The sequence below is a fragment of the Atheta coriaria genome, unplaced genomic scaffold (genome assembly GCF_025399875.1).
Source record: "Atheta coriaria isolate IRGN ID8LTWV9N9 unplaced genomic scaffold, Caltech_Dcor_3.1 hic_scaffold_7_pilon, whole genome shotgun sequence".
Lineage (NCBI taxonomy): Eukaryota > Metazoa > Arthropoda > Insecta > Coleoptera > Staphylinidae > Dalotia > Dalotia coriaria.
Genome location: NW_027045449.1, coordinates 5655117 through 5676064, shown reverse-complemented (window position 1 = coordinate 5676064; position 20948 = coordinate 5655117). Strand labels below are relative to the sequence as shown.

Sequence of the window (20948 nt, the reverse complement as noted above, 5' to 3'; positions counted from 1 at the left end):
GGTGATCCACCGACAGTCGTGCACAAGTAGCAACGTGAAAGCCGCGTGTCATTTTTAATAAATTATTAATTTTAATTTAAGCGATTACTGATTGACATTGTGCTAATTATAGTGGCGCGAGAGCATACGCTGCAGCCGCTGTAGCGCCGAAAGTGCCGCGTTCGATCGCGCAGTGTGGCGGCGACCGACACGAAACATGTTTTTGGGTTAACCAAATCGGCCATCTTGGGAACTTAATCTTAACCTTTGAGTTCAAAGTGGTTGCTGGTGCAAACACACGAGAGGAGTTATTTTTTTTCAACACATTCGGCGCTGCAGCGCGTAAGAAGTGACTTGTCGCATCGTCCCTTCAATATCGCGCAGTCTAAATCGGCGTCCGCGTGCGCCAGTTGCGCGGTCTTCACACATTTCCGCGAACGTTGCTGCGCCCGATCGCGTATTATGACACGGGCGAACCGACCGTTCTGTGTGACGAGTGTGATGTGTTTTCATTGAACATATGTATTCCATCCGCGGGACTGACTCGGGGCGGTCGCTGCACTGAGTGAGTGAGGACGAGGAAACGCAGGAGCCGAGCCCCCCTCAGCGCCGCACCGGCAGGATGAGCGGCAACCAGAAGCAGGCGCCACCCGTCGGGGCCCAAACGCGCTTCCCGCAGCAACAGCAACAAACGTATCCTTTTCCTGCAGCTGACTCACGCGATTCACAACCACGGCACCAAGGAGCTCATGCGTTCCCAACACGCTGGGTGACCGAGAGCGGTAAGTCAGCGTAAACAACGCTTTTTACATTCATTCATTCATTCACACATCGAATTCAAATCCTGCGAGTCGGTCGACAGTTTGCGTGTCGCGGCATGCTACAGTTACGCCCCTTTTTCTTCGTTTGCCCAATGCTGCGAGTTGAAATCTAACCTAACAATTCATCTTTACACGGCATTCGCTAAAGCACATACGTGCGGCAATTATACTGCTGCTGGTGAGACGTGAGAGTGTTGTCGAGTCGCTGTGCTCTCCTAGATATTTTACAATTGACCTAAATTTAGCGAATCCCACGGCACAGCGGCGCGCCGCGTGCGTTTTTCTTCGAGACGTCGTCGTCGCTCGTCGTCGGGTCGTAGTGCGCCCGCGCAAGATGACATTCGAATCTGCGTCCGAACGTTACGTGCACACCGCTTATCGCACGCCGGCTGATAAAAAATTCGGCATGGTGCGATACGCGAGGCGAACTCACGCACGCAACGACGCGACGATCCGCCGATGATCGGAATGCAAACACAGTTTGCCACCGTGGTGTTCTCTCGCTCGTACGCACATTATCATAGCGGTGATACGTGTAGAGACTGTTCGTACAGAGACAGAGGCGGAACCAAAATTATAAATTTAACTTTATATTAGTGGAAAAGAAATTATTTCTGCATGAAAACATTTCACTGCTTTATTTTCATTCAGATACAACCAAATTGAAGATTTGTTTTGGAGAAATGTTTATTGTTAGCTGAAGATTAAGGAATGCTGAATGTCAAATGTCAACGTAGAGTTTTTTAGTTTCGAGGCGATAATTTTCGATTGTTTGGTAGTTCCGGCACTGCTGAGCCGATTGACTAACGAACGGTGCGCTGCCACCGCTGCTCCGCACGCTCGCTCCACCGTGCGATTGTGTCATGTATAACTTTCATTGGCCAATCCAGTACACGTTCACCTGTCTTCGGCGCTGGTCGCGTGTCTCGCGCGCGCGGAGACTCTTTGCAAAAGCAATAGTTGTTTGACGAAAAAATTTAATACACGCACACACGCAGTTCTCCGGCCCCCCCCGAGTGCGGAATGTGTGGAAAGTGCGAACCAGAGCGAGCGCGCCGGCCGTGCGCATCCCATATGGTGCTGCTGGAGCGGTGGTGATTCCCTGCGACGGACTTCCGGCCACGGCCGAAGAAGAGATTGAAATCGCAGGTAATGTGCAGCATGCAGCGTGTGCGCGCAGGCAGGAAGAGCCTGCGGGGCCGCCTGGCGTCCGTGGCACGGCTAACCTCAATTCCGTGGTGGAAGCGCGCCGTGCGCAGTGAAGAAGCGGCAAGAGTCACGTGGCAGTGCCGTGCCTCTGCGGGCCGAAATTTGGAGCGGCTTGCGAGAGTTTCGAAGTTCGCTCGCATAACAAGCGCTTTTGTGTGTTTTTCTGCGTTGTCATCTATGGGAAAAGCCCCTTGAACATATTACATAAGCCTAGACGGTGAGCGCCACGCGAGTTTAAAAACTCGGTGGAAAAGTCGCATTCCTCTGTGTTGTCAACCCATTTCAATGATTGCACAATGTTAGCCAGTCATGCCAGACATGTTTGCGCCCATTAGCGTACGTGTTCGATTGCGACTCCTCGCGGACGGATCGTCCGTCCGTGCGGCTCAATTCAAGTTTACGCAGCTCGTAATTTCGTATTCGCGTGCGAGCCGCGGCTGGGTGCCCGGCGGTTGGTTGGTTGGTTGCGATGCGCGCGGTGTGTGTGCCCTTGCGCCCACTTCCGGTTGGCGTGCACGTCTCGGCGTCGACGCGGCAACGTTGCGCCGCGCCGCCAAGTGAGCGCGCATGCGTCATGCAACCTGTCGGCAGTTTTCGTCAGCGTCCGAGCATCGCGGCCGCTGCCAGTCGATACAATGGCGTTGTCGGTGCGAACAACGGTGACAAATGTTTAACCGAAGAATTGCCGTCACGCATCACTTCGATCGTTGAGTCCGAGAGTCACGGGACAAGCGTACTCTAACAATTCGTGAACCTATCGCGATAGTGAATCCGTGCGATAGTCACAACATAAACGCGCGCGCAAAACTTCAATCCGCGAAACCCTCGAGGGAGAAGCGAAATTTTCGGTCGACAGTGGTGGTTAGAACGACGGACGCACGCACGTCAGCTTCTTTCTTTGGTGCGCGCGCCCGCGTTGATGCGGTGGTGTTAGTGAGAGAGTGCGCTCGCAGTGTGTTTTGGTCTCGTGCGTTCCGTGCAGCAGCAGCAGCAGCACACGCTCCGTGCGCGCTGCACAGTGATTTCTAAAACGCCCTTATCGATTTTTATCGGAGGGGCACTCGCGCCGCGTCGAGACGTGCTCTGAGAACACATTCCAGTCGCGATTTCCCGTGTGTGCAGACTCTGACACGCGAACGGACGGACGGTCATCGTCATCGGCGAATCAATACGCCACCGCGTGCGGGCTGAGCGCGAGGATCGTCATTGAGTTTTGAGTGGTTGAGTGTAGCATGTGTGCCGCGGCAAAATGCGCGAGGAGCTAACCGAGTTGTCGGGCGATCGTCGTTCGTCGTGTTCATCATCATCGCGCACTCAAAGTTGTTGCGAGGTTGCATCTCTGGCGGCGGCAGCAGCAGCCACGAAAAATGCAAGAACTAGTCGCGCGTTTCTTCAGCGGGCGGGCACAATGATGCGCGTTTGATAACAGTTGGTTTGTTTTTCGGGCCAACCGTCCGTCAGCGGTTTTCAACTCGCGAGAGCGCGTGTTTCGCCGCTTTTTGTTTGCCTTGCTCGCGTTTGCACCGCATCGGTGCTGAAAACAAAACGACAAAATGGTGTCGAGATATGTGAACGCCCCCGTCAAGCCGGAGATTTGTTTATTACCTCCGCCACACTATCGGATGTTACCACCGCAGCGTAAGTTCTTCTCAATTTTACCTTAGATTTCAGCATTTGCAATGACATTTCAGTCATGGCCACCTGACAAATTTAGCAATGTTGAAACCAAGCCGTCTGTAAATCGAATTATTTTTGTGTGCGCAAAGTGAAATATTTGGAATTCGCCATTGTTCGCATACTTTGCGCGCACACGTGTGTAATGTAAATCCAGCGCTGCATACCGAGCGCATCCTCGGTGCACGCGGTGCGCATTTAGGTAGGATTCGGCCGACTTAGGTAGATTCTTGGAATTTCGGATAAATGGGGATCTCCTTTGTGAGCATTTGTGCATTGTGCTGCACGGCTTGTTTATTGCCTGCAAAAGTTGGCCTGCGCCGTCGCTCGTCCAGGGCCAAAGTTTGCTCTTGACAGCCGTGAAAACTTTTGGCTGAATTAAAAGAAAACAAGTTTGCAGAATATACAATGCATTTAGGCGTAAACGTCGGGCACACGAGCAATGAAATTGTTTGCGAATTGCAACGAAAGGTGCAAGCGTAAGCTAGCACAGCTGTTTGGGAAGCGGTTTTCTTTGAGACATTCAATTTCACCCGAGGACAATGCCGATTTGAATATTTTTGTAGGTTTTGCGAATTGCTATGTCATGTGATGACACATGGTATGCGGGCAACTTGTAGAATCGTTATTGTTGCTGTTTTGCCCGGTGTGGTCCGATCCGACGACGAGGAGAGCCGGTCGGTGGGACGAATAATTAAGGCAATGCGGCGGCATGGCGCACCGCGTCTGGGAGTCTGGGTTATTCCCCCCGAATTGTACTTAGTCACTCGTGTAGTGTCAAAAACCTATGCTCGGAGTACGTAAACACATCATTCTAATCAATTTTTTTTATTAGTGAAAAAATTTGCTTCTTAAATGCGAAATTAATGCTGTTTGCAACACCCGGTTGTAATGATTTCCGGTATGCGTGAATATTTCAGTTTGAGGACGTCTCTCGTTTTCCACGTTGTCATTAACCCGCGACAACGTCGACGACGACGATACAACGCGGTGTGCGCGTTAGGTGGAAATGTTGAAATTAACGGCGCGCGAGCGTGCTCGTCAAACGTCCTTGAAAAGCGTTGCAAATATTTGCCGTAACAACCTTGCAATTGCAATCCGCGATACGAGCGCAAAGTCGGCCGATGGTGTTTTCTGCACACCGCGCGAATCCGCAATAGAGAAACATAGACGCGCGTAATGTAATTGCACCGTGTTCGTGGCTGTATGTGTGTGTGTCATGTTCCATAAAACCGAATGGTTGTGCACATATTTGCCGTTCTGTGGCTCGTTACTTGGCTAGCCGACTGGCTGGCAGTCGGGTGTGATTGAATGCGCGCCTAGGTCTCTGTGTGAATGTGAATAACGGGGCCTTGTAGCTGCACATACACAGATTCACATGCGCGCGCGCGCGCGTACACACCATCATCCGCTCGCTTCATTTTTCTCTTTGCGCGCTGCACGGCGGCGTTGCTGGTTGTGTAATGCCGTAATGTGTATAATGTTCAAATGTTTCGAATGTTCTTGCATGCATCTCCCACCCTCGCGCGACATTTTGATCTACTGTGTTCGGTTGCATCCGAGTAAAAATGCTGTGGCGTATGATGTAACACCCACCAGCCGAGAGAAACTGCGGTAATTGATGCCGCCGTGTGCGCTGCGCGCCCATGCCCAGTGTAAGAATGAAAAAAAAAGTCGGATAGTGAGCAAAGTCGCGCGCGGCTCACGTTTTTATCGTCCCATAGTGTTCGCGGAGAGAATGCGTTCCGCTTACGGAAGTGCGTGTGCCCACCGCTGGATTGGAAAATAGCAATTACGTCGGCACGCTGTGCGCTCCCACGAAAAATGCAAGTTGTTCGCAATGCGTAAGATTCGCTTGGGTGTTTGGGTGTCTCTCGCGTCCTCCGCTTCTTTTGTCGGTTCGACGACTCGGTCGTCATTGATCCGCCGCCTTGTGCATCTGCATCGGTTTTCTGAGGCGTGTGATGGTGGGTTGTTTTATTCTGTTGTGTGTGTGCCAGTTAGCGCGTTGCAACTGGGTTCTCTGGTTAAGGTTACACCGCGAAACCGGCGCGACCCATTTTCGTGACCCAGTTTGGAGCCGTGCGGCGTGGCGTGGCCGGAGTGCGCGCCGGGGCCGGCGGTGCAGCCGCTCCTGCAATCGCGCACACCGCCGTCATCGCACAAGTGCACGTTCTATTGATTTTCGCTGAGCGCCCCGCGTGCATCGAAGAGAGGAGTGTACACGTCGATTACGCGCGGTCCATGCGCCTCTCCTTTCTGGCAAATTAATTATGATGCTGATGTGTATCAATGCATCAATTGTAACAAATGACGCAGGCATAGCAGCATAGGGAAAAGTTTTGAGATTTATTGTTTTTGCCGTTTGTAAAATGTTTTGTGCTGGTTTAAACTTTACGATTTCGGGACGTTACATGTGCTTGCGTGGCTGAACACGCTTGAGGAAGATTCTTCGCGGAGTCGAGCCGAATTAAACGCGCTCAACTTTCGTTTGATCCACTTTTTCGCGGAAATACGAGTACGAGTGCTCGCGTCGCGCTTTACATACATTTTCCCCCACATCCTTGTACATAATTTAATGCGCATGTTGCTTATTATTATCGTACACACGATACAGTAATGTGAAAGTTTTCATAATTAATTAAATTTTTAATTGCCATTATGTTTGCGGTAATGCAAACACACAAAAACATAATTAGTCATTTCTACGAAGACTCCGCCAGCTAAAATATTTTCTGGTAGAAAGACTTTGAGGATTAGAAGTTAGCAACTCGAAAAGGAGGAAAAATAATGCTCATAACTGTAAGTAGTCAGGCCCATATTTACATACTCGGCAGAAACGCGTGCAGAGACGACAACCACACAGAGATTGCTCACCACCGCGGAAATGAGGACACTAAGAAACATAGATGGCAAAACACTGCTCGACCGGATAAAGAACGAAGACATCAGAAGAGCGTGCAACAACATAGAAGACATAACACAATGGTGCAAAAGACGCAAAATCGAGTGGAACGAACACATAGAACGGATGGACGAAACCAGAATAGTCCGAATAGCCAGGGACAAATCGCCAAGGGGAAAGCGATCCCTGGGAAGACCCCGAAAGAGATGGAGCGACCACCTAAACCCTGTCTGAAGTAGGAACAGGCAATATGCCTACAAAAGAAGAAGAAGAAGAAGAAGAAGATAACTGTAATTTCCATGAAATTAGAGATAGGTATTTGTATTGACCTCTTGTCGGCGACTGAAAAGAGCAGGATGTATTTTGGGGGGTCGACTTCATCGATTGCATTTTAGTATTGATTCCTTAATTGAAATATCGTTATTTGACTATTACACGCCATGAAAGAACTTGGGGGGATAAAATTTTCTGTATAATTAAGACAAATGTAGACATTTTCTTGGTGCAATTTGATTCTCATCCATTGTTGTCGTTTCAGGGGCTGAATTTCATGGTGGGTCTTACGTCCAACAGCAACAACAGCCGCCTAATCAGATCACCAATCAAGGACCGCCGCTGAGAGGCATGGCGCCTACCGGTCCGCCGACGCAGGCCTCGACGCCGCCGAACGCCGATCTCAAGGTCCAGCAGCACGTGCCGCAGCAGCAGACGATGAATCTGTATCCGCAGCGCGGTCAGAACTACTTCCAGCGTCCGCCACAGTCCAATCAGCCGCAACGGCTTATTAATCAGAGACCTGTAAGTGTCATTCCATACCAGCAACATTTAATACCATGAATTGTATTATAATTTTGACGTTCTCCTTTTTAGAATCAGCCGGCTTTATATGCGAGTCATCCGTCGATACAGGTGCCTCAGTATCAGGTGCTGAATATGCCGATGCCATCTTACCCCGCCCCGTACGGAGGACATGGACCTACGACGTTTGTCCAACCATACTTGCAGAACTATCGTGCACCGGCGATGTTCACACAGCAGTACGCTCCGCCGCCGTATTATTATAATCAGACGATGCAGCGTCAGCCGCAGGCGTCGGTGCAGCCAGTCGCGCAGGGCATGCCGCACACCCCACAACCGCCACAGGCGATGGCGACTACCGCGATGACTGCGCCTATGCAAAAGAAGCAACCGAAAAAGCGCAGCAATGCTATCCCAATTGTTGATCCCGCGACTATGATGCCCATCGACAACGAGGAACTGCAAAATCCGACGTCGGGAGAGTCTTCAGCGCGTCAGACGCCCCAGCCTGCTCCGCACAATTCCGTCAAGGAGGTGCAGGCCACGTTTGCCAAGCAGGTGGCGCAGGCGATCAATAAAGACTCGGCGGCGGCTGAAGAGGAAGTCGTGCATGACCCGCACCACGGGATGGACCCCGCCGTTCTCGCTCAGCGGGCACAGATTCCGCCACCGCAACAGCAACCCGCCCCATTCCACCAGATTCCACAAAATGTACATAATAGAAACGATATAGCTAAATCTAGTAAATTACAGGTAAGCGGTATTATAGAATTTGTTATTTAGGACATTGATTATTTATATTCTTTATTGGTGTGCTTTAGGTGCCAACAAATGATTTTGTTCCGGCCAATAACCTATCAAATACTGCCAAAGAGACTCCCGTCGTGTCGGCAATCTCGAACTCGGCCGAGGTAACGATACCGGGTAAGCCGAAGGACCGCGAGAGTCCGGCGAAGGGGCGTAAGCAGCGCGACACTCCCGCGCCCAGTCAGAAGGAGAGTGCACCGCACAAGGATACACCCAAAGAGCCATCCCAGCCCTCCATTAAGGAGGTTTCCGCGCCTCCTTCGGATGTTAAACCGAAGGAGGACAAGCCCAAGGAGCAGTCGCCGGTGGCGCTGGCGCCTGCCGAGCCACCCTCCTCCGCGAAGGCTGTCTCTGCCAAGGAGCAGCCGCCCGTGCAGCAGCAGCAGCAGCATCAGCCAGCTGTGCGCGATGACAAAAAGCATCAGCAGCCGCAGCAGACTAAAAAAGAATGCAGCGTCGCGCCTGTCGAGATTGCCGGCGCACAGCAGCCGGCTGTTAATCAGGATAATAGCGGTGAGTTTATTGCATTCACTTTAATGCTGCTGCTATTTCACTTGCTTGCTTTGCTTACGACTACATGACCACATGACACCCGACATATGACACGTACACGCAGTGTAACCCGCAGAATGTCTGACGGCTGTTAGAGTCGCACTCGCCTGGTCCTTGGTTTGTGCATCAATGGTCTCTTGTGTGACTTTAGTAGTCAAATAAACTTCTGTACAACAAAACTAGTACTTCTCATACACTTTAAATCTCATACACACAATACACACATTACATTTCACATCACGCATGCTTCATCCTTCCTCGCGAAGTTTGCTCTCATAGTTTTGGTTAGTGTAGTTAGTAGTAGTTGTACATGCATGCTGTATTTTGCCGGAAGTCACTATTACCAACTGTCATTTTAAAAGTACCAATAGAAATGGCGTGGAAGTAGTAATGTCATTCTGTCAATACTCTCGACGTGTTCGAACATGAGGCAAGTGCTACTCGCGCGACACGACGCACAACACACTCTTTTGCAATGCAAATTGTCTCCCTGCCACGCCGGTCTGTTGTTGCTAGGTCGAGGTTTTCATAATACGCCGCTCGGCTCGCTGAACAACTATCTCTCGCCAATCGTGACGTCATGAACTACTTGGACCGGTAGACTATGATTTAAATTTGCCGCTTGGTCCGATTTTTTTTGGTCCCGAGCACGTTTGGATATGTTGTAGTTTGTATGTTGGCCGTACTCTTACGTGGTGGCGCTGTTGTCGATCGGCGCGCCGGAACTGAACGACCCGCGCTCGTCCAACATGGCTGTCGACGGGGCACAGTCCTACTCGCGGCGACCACATGGGTCGCACGCAACGTGGTCGTCGACTCTCGCGGCACATTTTCGCGTTGCGCGCCTAGTTTTCCCCCGCAGTGGCGAACAAATACTCAGCAACTAAGCGCCGACAAGTTTTAAACAACCAAATAGATTCTGGCAGTGATCATTTTTTTAGTGTTACTTAGTACTTAATACAATTAGTGCGTCGGCAAGTTTTAAATACTCAAAAGAATTTCAAAATTTTACTCGCGAGAAACCGAAGAGACTGATCTCTCTTGTTGTGCCGGCATTGCCATTTGTAGTCCGGCATTATTTTAAAGAGTTAGTGTATGATCTAGTCGACGACGCGAATCTAAATTCGTGCGCGAGTGTTACGCCAAATAGAAATAGAGACGTTTTTGAGGTTTTATTTCGGCCGTATTTGGTCGCGGTGCACTGCGCGGTGCATAAGAAGGCCCCCGTGAGAGAGCGCGCGGCGTGTGTGTGTGTGCGCGCCCGTTGCCTCCTCCGCGCCCCGCGTGTGCGATTTACGTTTCTTCGTCACGTCTAAGAATAGCGTGTGATCCCACATCGACATCGAATACGTCCCAGAGAGTGTGTGTGTTTGCTGGTCGGACATGCCGCAATTAGATAGGGGTAATAATAATTTTAATTAGCTTATACGCAAATTCCACGACCAGAACGAATGTGCCAGTCAAGTTCTATGCAATATGTTTAGTCATTTACTTCTTAGCACGGTCTTAAACGGCAGTTGCAGCAGCCGCATGCGTAATAAGCGTGGCAGCAATGCAAGCGAACCACAGCACATCATGAGTAACCCGTTCAGAATGTGTACGGGCAGCCGCGCACAATACGCCCAATAGATTATGTAATAATTTCAGTCGCTGGCGATTTTTTGTGCTCTGGCTGGTTTGTCTCGTTCATATCGATTCGCGTTCGCACATATTATTAGCAGAGCGTAATGTATGCAAGCGCAGCATTCGTGGGTCCACTTTTAGAAAGTCCCAATAAGCGCACAAGCGTGCGACCGTGTGCGTGTGTGGTTCACCTTGTTGCGAAATCGAAATCCTGCAACATGCCGATACTGGATTTATTGTACAATTTTTTAGCACGTGTAGAGAACTAGTAGCCATATGTCAATTGTCAGATAATCTCATTTCAAGTGGGTTTCCCCGAAATATTAAATTTTGCAAATTCCTAATATCAAAAATGTTTTAAAAAGTTCCAGCGCCAGTTGTCAAGTCATAATCAGCGCTTTTGGAATGCGATTTAGATTATATTCTAATTCTACGAACGAACCAAATTATTCATGAGAAAAAATATTGTTCGGATTGTTCGCTAGCGCAGGCTGGAAAAAAACATAATTGATTGACGTTGAACGTTGGTTAGGTCAAGAAAGCGCGCTGCCGTCTGTCGTAACACAACTCGTCGCGATACTCGACGACCTTTGCATTTTTAAATTTAAACTTTCATTCAACCAGTGTCGAAATGCGTCAAAATGCAAACGTGTTCAAATTCCTCTGCACCAACAACTCTCCGAGCTCGATACAATCATGTAAACTATCTAACTTTTAGTGGGACAACTCGCAAACATTCTAATTAAAATTCTGATTGAGAATGTTCAGCATGAGTTTGTTTAAAGTTGCGACGTCCTTGATATAGCATTATAATAAAACATTCCATATTCAATTCAGTATGTATCGCGTTGAACTTTTATACTTTATGTTAATATTACGTCTAATTAGCGATGAATGCATGAATGCACGGGCTCGCCGAAAATTACTTCACGGGCGAATGAGTGGAGGCACATTCGGTCTTAAGTCTTTCGAATAAAGTGCTGTGACACGTCATCGCCGGCGCGGCGTTTGGGCAGGTCTGTCGACTTTTTTTTGCGAGCCGGCGTTTCAACCTACTTAATTCGCTGGCAGATTTTTTTATTTATTTTACAAACGCCTGTCGGCGATTAGGTGCGCTGAACGCGCCGCATCAAAAATGTCGCTGGTCGACCGTAGGTATATAGCCCGGCAATCGCGTTGCTCGTCGCGGCGAACGAGCGTCTACATTCTTGCTGACTTGCCAAGAAAGCGCATCTTTTTATGACTTTTTGAAGGCATACTATGAGTGTAACACTAAAGAATTACCCGCAAAAGCAGTTCAAATTTAATTACACGTGTAAATTCTATATTTAGACTGAAGAATACGTAGTTAATTTACTTGTTCGGTGTGTTTTGAGGCGGATTTAAGTTTTACACACCAAAGTTTTGAGTATTCTACAAATGATAGGACTATTTTAACATCCCATCTCACTTTGGTAGTCGCGAAATACGAATGTGAACGAATTTGAAAACGAAGCGAAAGAAACAAAACAAATTCGATTTATTTTCGTTGCTTGGACTGTGTGTGATGCTTTTGTTTTCAATTCCGACCCGCGGTTCGCATGCGTGAAAAGTTCGCTTGCTACATTTGCGATTCCTAAAATGTGCACATTCAGCGCCGGTTTTTATTTCGCTTTGCTAATAAAATTTTATTTTCAAACATAATTGCCCGTTATCAATACGCCAGCAGTAGTAGTTACCTTTATTTATTCTTTAACTGTTTGCGACGGTTTCGTAAATGTAGTTATTCTGCGTCTTGTTACCATGGCGAGTTTAGTTTTTAAAAGCATGTGTTCATTCATCGTTTTGGAGTTGACTCGAACATGAGCATGTAGCAATTTGTGTCGATAGAGCGTGTGTGCTTGATGAATTCATTTTGGCGTAATTGCAAAATTCTATCCAGATTCGATAAAACGCGTGACATCGTGTGACCCGTTTTGCGTCTCGCCGTATAAGCGCTTGATAACTTCCACTCCATGCCGCATGTCCTTGCGATTTGCGTTCGCTTGCCACTCGGTTACAAATTGTTAACTTTGTCCGAGTGACGACAGTCGCTGCATAACCTTTACAGCTGTTCTACCCCCTTGATGGGAAGAACAGCGGGCGGTTGATGCGAAAGCAAATTTAGTGGCGATAACAATTGTTCAATCTTTCTCATTGAGTTTGGATCATAGTTGTCACTAGTACAGTATTTTAGTGTAATTATTGCTTTTCGATGTGTATGGTGACATTAGAACTTATACTTTTCTTGTTTTACAGGGAAATCTAAGCAAGCACAACGTGGCAAAGACCAACCCAAGCAAGCTGGCGGCCAACAGGCCGTGGGCCAGAATAACAAACCACCAGCGCCGATGCCGGTTGCCAACCAACAACCTCAACAGGCTAAGTCTAACAAGGCCAACAAGATGAAGGAACTCAACATGAAGGGTGCTAGTAAGGAAGGCACTGACATGGATGCGTTCAGCATTAATGCCGAAACCACGCATAATGCAAACGATGCACCGGCGCAACCGGCTCAGACAGAGCCGCAGCAGCAGCAGCAGCAACAACCACCACAACCTGAAGTGGTGACGCCCGTTATCAACGAGACGCCAGTGGTGCCGGCGAAGAAGATTGAAACCAGCGAGGCGCTGCCGATTGTGAAGCCAGAGTCGAAGCCGTCGTTTGATGTAACTGCCATTGTACGCGAGCTACCCAAGCCGTTCACGCCGCCGCCGGTGGTGGAAAATTGTGACGAAACCGATAAGGCGGCATTATCCAACGACAAGCTCGTGCAGGCAAAGAACGAGGTTAACGCCAAGACTGCCATTAGTAACGATCAATCGGAAATTAAACCGCTGCAATATGAGGATGGTATGTTGACACGCATTTATACACATTACTTTTTATGGTAGTCATTAGTTGACTTCAAATTTTGTATTTTTTTTTAATTACGCCGAATAAATACCGAGTATTAATTGTCGGTGTCCTTGCATGTAATTTACACGCCTTTGTGGGTTTGTAGAATTTTACTGTCAATTAAGACTAATTTGTGTTTTGTTTGAAGATCAATGGTCGCCGAATAATCCAGAGGGAAAGAAGTCGTACGGCCGCGATTTCTTGTTGGCTCTACGCACTTACCCGAAGAGTAAAACGAAACCTGATAATATTCTCAACGAAGTTGCGGCTGGTGATGATAGATCTGTAAGTTAACGAAGACAAGACCATGTAACATGTATTTACTTTATTCTGTTTCATTCTACAGAGAATGGGAGGTGACATGGGCAGGGGTTCGGCCATGGGACGTACCGATTTTGCTCCTAGCTTTGGCAATGCTAATTTCTTAGGCAAATCGCAATCCACTAGAATTGTAAGTATATCTTGCTTAAAATACTTCTGAATTTAAACAATAATTCGATGATGATATTCCAAAAAATATAAAACGATGAAAGTAGTGAACTGAAAAGTTGTGTTGATTTATTTAATCTGATTATTTAAACAAAAGTTATGATTGCGTTTGTATCACAATAACGATTGATCCAAATTATAATTGCATTTGTTTACAGCCTCCAAAACGCAATAGTCAACAAGGCAAACCTAGCGGCAACTCCAAGGGTGGCAAGTCCGGCAGCATGATTCGCGTCTCCATTTCGTTCAAAGAGGACGTCAAATTACACGAATCTGAGAACGCCTGGAAACCCGCCCGCCAGAACCCGAACGTTGTCAAGACTGATGACGACCGTAAGACTGACGTAAGTTTACATGCATTTTTTTAGAACTTCTGCTGTTTTTAATCGATGAAGTATGAATGATTTATCTTTGTTTCTTCGCCAGGATTTATATAAGAAGGTACGTGGTGTCCTAAACAAATTGACGCCGCAAAAGTTCAGCACGCTGCTGAATCAAATCAAAACGCTGCCGATCGACACGACTGAGAGGCTGCAAGGCGTTATAGATTTAGTGTTTGAGAAGGCCGTTAACGAGCCCAACTTCTCGGTTGCGTATGCGCTCATGTGCAGAGAGCTGGCTCTCATGCAAGTGCCGGTATCCGCCGAGAGCAAGGAGTTCGTTAACTTCCGTAAACTGCTCGTCACGCGCTGTCAAATGGAGTTCGAAAAGAACTCTAGCGAAGAGAGCAATCGCAACGTGCGCCTGGTTGAAATTTCGGCGTGCCCTGATCCTGAGAAGAAGAAGGAGATGATGATGGCTCTTGAGGAGAACGACCGCAGGATACGAATGAAGTCGGTCGGAAACATCCGGTTTATAGGCAAGTATTTCATGCTTTACTATCTCTTAGATCTTCTAAAACGTTGTTTAATATGATGGTTAATATGAAAGTAGTGGACCGACATTCGTTGAGGACAACTTTATCACTGATTATTTTGCTGCACGCAATTTGTTTATTATCTAAAAAGTTAATTGAATGGTAAAATAATATGTTGGCATCGTTGCAGGTGAACTATTCAAGCAACAAATGCTCACACAGAACATTATGGTTAGATGTCTGTACAACTTGATTGAAAACGAGGATGAAGAACGACTTGAGTGCTTGTGTAAACTGCTGTCGACCATCGGCAAAGACCTAGAGGCGAAAAGCGTTGACCTATCGAAAATCTTTGACCAGATGCGTGGCATGGTAGACCGCAAGAACGGCAAAGTAAGCAGTCGAGTACGCTTCATGCTGCAGGATGTGATTGATCTTCGATCCGGAGGCTGGGTGCCACGTCGTACCGACCTTAACCCGAAGACAATTGAACAGATTCAGAAAGAGGCAGATAACGAGCACATGAATATTGCTGCGATGAACTCAGGTCCTATGACTCCGCGAAAAGAAGATCGCAATTCCAGCAACTCGGGCAAACGTCGTGGTGGCCAGAGCGAGGATGGCTGGCTGTCGGCGCCTTCATCGCGTGGCAGTAAAAACACCACATTCACGGTGCAGTCAGATAAGTTGAAGATCCAGCAGCCGAATGTGGACGAGCCGCTTGGCTCACGTAACTCATTCAGCAACTGGAGTCGCGGCTCCAATATCAAGACTGCTGCGCCGCAGTCAAATAGCAACAAGTTTGCACTTCTGGATGCCGCCAATGATAATATGGATAACCGAGGCGGTTACCGCAGCAGTCATAAGGATGCGTATAGTTCTAAGGGCAACAGCATGGAGCGTGGTTATAGTAAATTTGAGGGACGCAACTCGCGGTCTGGATCACAGCATCGTGCGCCTGAGCGTGAGAGGGGTGAGCAGCGCGAACGTGAAAGCTCACAGCGAAACACGCCGACACCTACACAGCAACCGCCACAAAAAGTGCCAGCACCACAGGTGTACGAAGACCTCACGCCCGAGAAGCTTGAGCGGCGGATCAAGAACATTGTAGATGAGTACATCAGCGATTGTGCCAACCTCGAAGACACCGACACCGAAGTTCGGCTATCCATTAACCCAACTCTTCACGCACAATTTGTAAGCATAATGTAAGTATCATATATTTTATTATGTTTTTACTACGCACAGAATCACCGCCTGTTTTTTTGATCAATATAAATTCTGGGTGTTTCTTCTGTGCGAAATTATTGTGATGGTTTCGCTAACACCATTAGAGTTTACTCGGTGAATGGGGTTTGATAGTCAACCATTCTACACATGTTTTGCAAAGAACTCTTTCGATTTAAGCTGTAAACAAAGCTAATGCATGCATTTACTCTCCAGCATTACTGGTATTTTGGAGCGATCGCAGACAGCCCGAGAAAAGGTGGGAGTGTTGTGCAGTCATCTCCTGAAGTGTCAAACCATATCTCTAGAAAGCTATTGCGCCGGTTTGAAGGAAATCTTTTCAAGCGCCGAAGACCTTATTGTAGATATTCCACAAATCTGGATGTACTATGCCCAAGTAACAAGTAAGTTATATTGTAATTAATTTTTTTAAACCTATTGGCATCACCTGGACAACTGTTGCGAACTTCAGTGTCGCAACGTGATTCGGTTTTTGCAATATTAACGGTGATGTTTAACTAACTTCGTTTTTTAAACATAGCGGAGTTTGATTGTGCTCTTCCCGACAATTTATTACATATTTTATTATTGTCAATCTCTGTGATGGAATTAAGTATACATTAATTGTTTTCTTTTCTAGTAAATCCTATTATAACACAAGTGCTACCTCTAACAAGCCTCCACAAGTGCGCTGAATGCCTGCAGGGTCACGCGCATCGACTACTCGCGGCGATCTTTACGTTAGCTATTAAGGAGCAAGGACCTGCTCAGCTGGCAAGCATATGGAATTCGTCCGGATTAACGTTAAACGATTGGATGGATCCATCGATGGTCAATGAATTTATTACTAAGAATGTAAGTATTGGACACTGTAATTAAGTACTTTTTGTGCATAACCAGGCAGCAGTTGTGCACTTATAGTGGCGCAAACGCGTTCGGTTGATGCGAAAGTAACGAGGAAAGTTCGCTAACACCGTCTTCTCATTATAAGCGGAGTTTGATAGTACTTTTCTAACATTTATTTATTTTAAAGTTTAATATTATATAAAACTAATTTTAATATTACATTTTGCAGGGCTTTGAGTTTCTGACCGGAGGTGGCGGTAATCCCTCGGCGAGTCAAAGCAATTTATCTTATAAGGAAATTAATGATAAATTAAATCAATTCGTTAAATCGAAGGCTTCGACCGATGAAGTATACAAATGGATAACTGTAAGTCACTTATGATATTGTTTATTACAAAAGCAATTCCAGCTCCACATTCTAATTTTTGATGTAGATTGTGGCGTTTTATATTGCAAGAGTATACCGAATCAGTTTCCTATGTTGTTGCAACTTTATGTTGCATTCAATATCAATACTGATTGACAATTTTTCAATCACAACAATTAATTACTTGAGATTTACGTTTTAATTGAATTGATGCTTACAAATATAATTATTTTACAGGCGAACGTTGGTGAGAAGGAAAAAGAAAACGAATTCATCCGTGCGCTGGCCACTGCGTACATCAAGAACTCGATAGTCAACGATAAGTTACATGAACCCACTTTCCGTGGTTACTACAGCGTCTTGCATAGGTATATCGACAGTAATTCACAGTTCGAGTTGCAATGCTTGTATGCGATTCAAGCGATAGTTAACCAATTAAATCATCCTTCAGGTAATTAGGAATTAAAGACGCGTTGCAAAGCAAGTCAATACTTATTGGTATGCTATTTTTTCAGGGCTGTTACTCAAAATCTTCAATACGTTATACGAAGATAGTGTTATTTCGCATGATAGTTTCCTTTCATGGGAGAAAAGTGATGATCCTCTTGCACAAGAAAACAAAGGTGAGTTACAAAAGTCTAGTGAAATGTAATGCATGTGAAATTGTAATTTAATATCTCATTGGCATAACCAGGCAGCAGTTGCGAACTTACAGTGACGTAAAAGCGTTCGGTTGATGCGAAATTAACTAGGAGAGTTCGCTAACACCGACTTTAATCATAAGCGGAGTTTGATAGTACTCTCCTGACAGTTTGATCTGTCAATGCTGTTAGTTTTTTAATTGTGTACACGAAATAGTTTCTAATGTATATTTGCCTTTGGTGTAGGTGTTGCTGTAAAACAGTTAACCAGCTTCTTCACGCAACTGAAAGAGACTGAGTCGGAGAACGAGTCCGGCTCGTCATCGGAGGACTAGCATCAGATCGTCTTCGGCCCGCTTGAATGGGCGGCCGAATGTTAACGAACACTGCGCTCGGCGCACTCCTAGTTACTGAATTGATCGTCGACACTCTACAAAACTATAAAAACGCAGCGAGCAAGCCACCAAAAAGCACCACCAGGCCGCCACCCAACGGGGCGCCCAAAAGCACATTGAGCAGCAGCAGTAATGCGTGCTCGACGGCGACAACGCGAAAAAACGAACACAATCGTGAAACGCGCATGACGTTCTATAGTGATGACTTTGCTCTACCCCCATACCCCACATTCTCTCTCCCTCACGAAGCAACACCACAAAAAAACTTAAAAACTTCTTTAAAGACAGTGACTTTGTGCTAGTTAAAATTTATACAATTGTTTATATATACAAATATTTAACAAAAACAAAAAACAAAAATGGTAAAAATTATTTAATTATATATATTATATTATATACTTTATATAAATGAAGAATTGTGAGGCGCGAGCATAGCCGCCCCCAAGCGTGGAAATGGAACCACAGGGATTCGTAGGCGGCAGCTACCGCGTCGACTTACACCGGACTGCGACACTTCCTAGATATTATGAAATTCAAACGGCATTCTAAACTATAAGGTGCGCGTCAAGTTTAAAACTGTAAAAATGCCCGGGAACTACTGTTAATCTAAACGCGATCGAACACCTAAATATTAGTGCCCTGTGACTGACCTCTTCATATAGCAACTTGGAACATGGAGCGCAAAAAATTATAAATAATTATATAACAAATATATATATATATATATGAAATATATATTTAAACTAAAGGGATAACACAAGCGAAAGACCTACATAACGAAATTGATTCAACTGTTTTACGACTATGTAGCTAGGCCTAATGAATGATGGAGCTGTGTGCCTGCGCGGGCCTCTGTAATTTTGCAGTTGTACTAAAAAAAAATCGATAAAAAAGTTTTTTTTATGAGATGTGCACTGCCTGCCGGCGCTACTATGTTTTAATATATGTTTATATTAATTAATATGATGGTAATGTTTCTTTTTAAATTCAAGATTTAATTGCGAAGCGCTGACATTTGAAAATCCATTATTTATTGGGCCGTATTAGGTTGTGCGAGATGCGGGAACTTATTGATTAAGTCGTTTTTGTTGAAACTTTGAATACGAATGTTTTGTAGATGTGTCGCGGGCGCGCGTCAGGCGCCCAGCGTGTCTCTACCGATGAATCATTGTAACTCTTCTATTATTTTGTTATTTTTATTTGTTATAGAAGCGTTTATTATGATTTAGCCTCTACCACCTACAACTACCTGTATTTGTTAAGTTATTGTAAGTTATATATTGTGGATGATTTTTGCGAGACTGCGTCGGCCGCAAGCAAGCAAGAGAATGAAAAAAAAACGATTGTTGAAAACAGTGTGGGGACGAATCAATGCGACACTACCACCTATCACACGATCACAGAAAGAACCCTCGTCTCAACAGGTCCTCGCGATTGTTGCCTATTTCAGCGTAAGAAATCTTTCGCGAACGCCCTCACACACTCGATTACTTTCTACATTATCTAAGTAATGTTTATATTTTTATATACAACTTTTTATGTTCATGTATGTAAGTGATTTTTCTAATGTTTAGTCCGACGAAACCATACATTTGTCCCGTGCGCGGAGCGACTGTGCTAGTCAGTTTTGTTTGTAACCTACTCATAGAATTTCAAATGCGTCGCAATTGCCTTTAATTGGTGCGGACGCAGGTCGAGGCACGCGGAAAATGCAGCGCCCTGTCGATAGCGAGATGCCGAAACGAATTCTACACGTTTGGTAGGACGCAGAATATTGTATATATGATTTTCGTTTTGTTGTCTGTTCAATTTTGTGTTAGCGATACGCGCGCGTCGAAGACGGTCACAAGATGCAACCGAAAACTTATATACAGTATTTTTCTGACTGATGATGTGTATAATTGTACATAGAAAAGCTACTAAATAATGAATATGAACTTCCAGGTTGTTGGCATTGTAAAAAGACGAGGTGACAACCTACCATAAGTACCATTGCTCAGAGAAATAACTAAACATTTGCGCAAGCAGACGAGTTTTACTCCGCGCTACAAATGATTATTGTAATTACAAGTTGCGAGCGACGAGGTACTCGCGCAGAATGCGCGCCGATTGAGATATGTTATTCACTATTACTTGTACATAGTTAAACAAAATGGGAATTTGTTCTCGTCAACGTGCAGACGCTGATCTGATGTTTATTTGCGTACGGATGTTGTTGATAATTAGCCGAATATGTTGACATGCAACTGGCCGCAAACTCACTGAACGAAAATGAGAAACCGAACGCACGCACCAAACTGCGGCGCGTTTGAAGGAACAATTTAAACACAGAAATTAGCCCGAAACTAATGTTTAAACAAATCGATGCTTGAATGAAGACACGATGAATATCAAACTGTTGTAAACAGATAGGATTTTGTATGACGGAATTAAATCATAAATGAATGGATCTTGAGAGACTTTAACGAAAATACGAAATTTGTAACAAGGAAAGATGAAGGTAGTCACAAAATGATTCTGATGATCAATGATGTGACATCTTTTTTTCTTTAATTATTCTTTGATTGGTTCGGAACGGTGAAGTGACGTTTGAAATGTCGGGAGTTCGGAGACGGATTCAGATGAAAGCGAAATCGCGTAAATTAGTGAAGACGAACTGTGAACGAGAGTGGAAACGTTTTAAGTAAACTTATCAAGAAAGTTCGTTTGTGTTTTATTTCTTGCTTTTCTTATGTACATTTATGATTGCAGAAAACTCAGCGAAATATCGACTTATTCGGCAGGTATTTCCCATATAAATAAAATGACAGTAAACGTTCAAAAATAAGAATAATTGAATTCAA

General features: G+C 45.7%; 1 protein-coding gene across 5 annotated transcripts; it reads left to right on the top strand.

The window, feature by feature from the left end:
• The first annotated feature begins 21 nt into the window (after positions 1-21).
• Positions 22-20806, top strand: LOC135796642 (eukaryotic translation initiation factor 4 gamma 1-like). 5 transcript variants are annotated; one of them, XR_010549371.1, is made up of 17 exons: positions 22-761; positions 7127-7386; positions 7459-8139; positions 8208-8706; positions 12646-13239; positions 13433-13569; positions 13631-13735; positions 13932-14117; positions 14200-14632; positions 14820-15837; positions 16073-16260; positions 16497-16711; positions 16932-17069; positions 17307-17520; positions 17585-17692; positions 17957-19864; positions 20050-20806. XR_010549371.1 is itself a non-coding variant. In XM_065308745.1 (16 exons), the coding sequence occupies exons 1-16, from the start codon at positions 602-604 to the stop codon at positions 18043-18045; spliced, it is 5025 nt and encodes a 1674-aa protein (XP_065164817.1). In that variant the 5' UTR covers positions 22-601; the 3' UTR covers positions 18046-20806. The 5 variants fall into 5 exon arrangements, 4 of the variants coding, with proteins under 4 accessions (XP_065164817.1, XP_065164820.1, XP_065164818.1 ...); XM_065308745.1 differs by having other exon boundaries at positions 17957-20806; XM_065308748.1 differs by lacking the exon at positions 22-761 and adding an exon at positions 1686-1949 and having other exon boundaries at positions 17957-20806.
• The last annotated feature ends 142 nt before the right edge of the window (positions 20807-20948 follow it).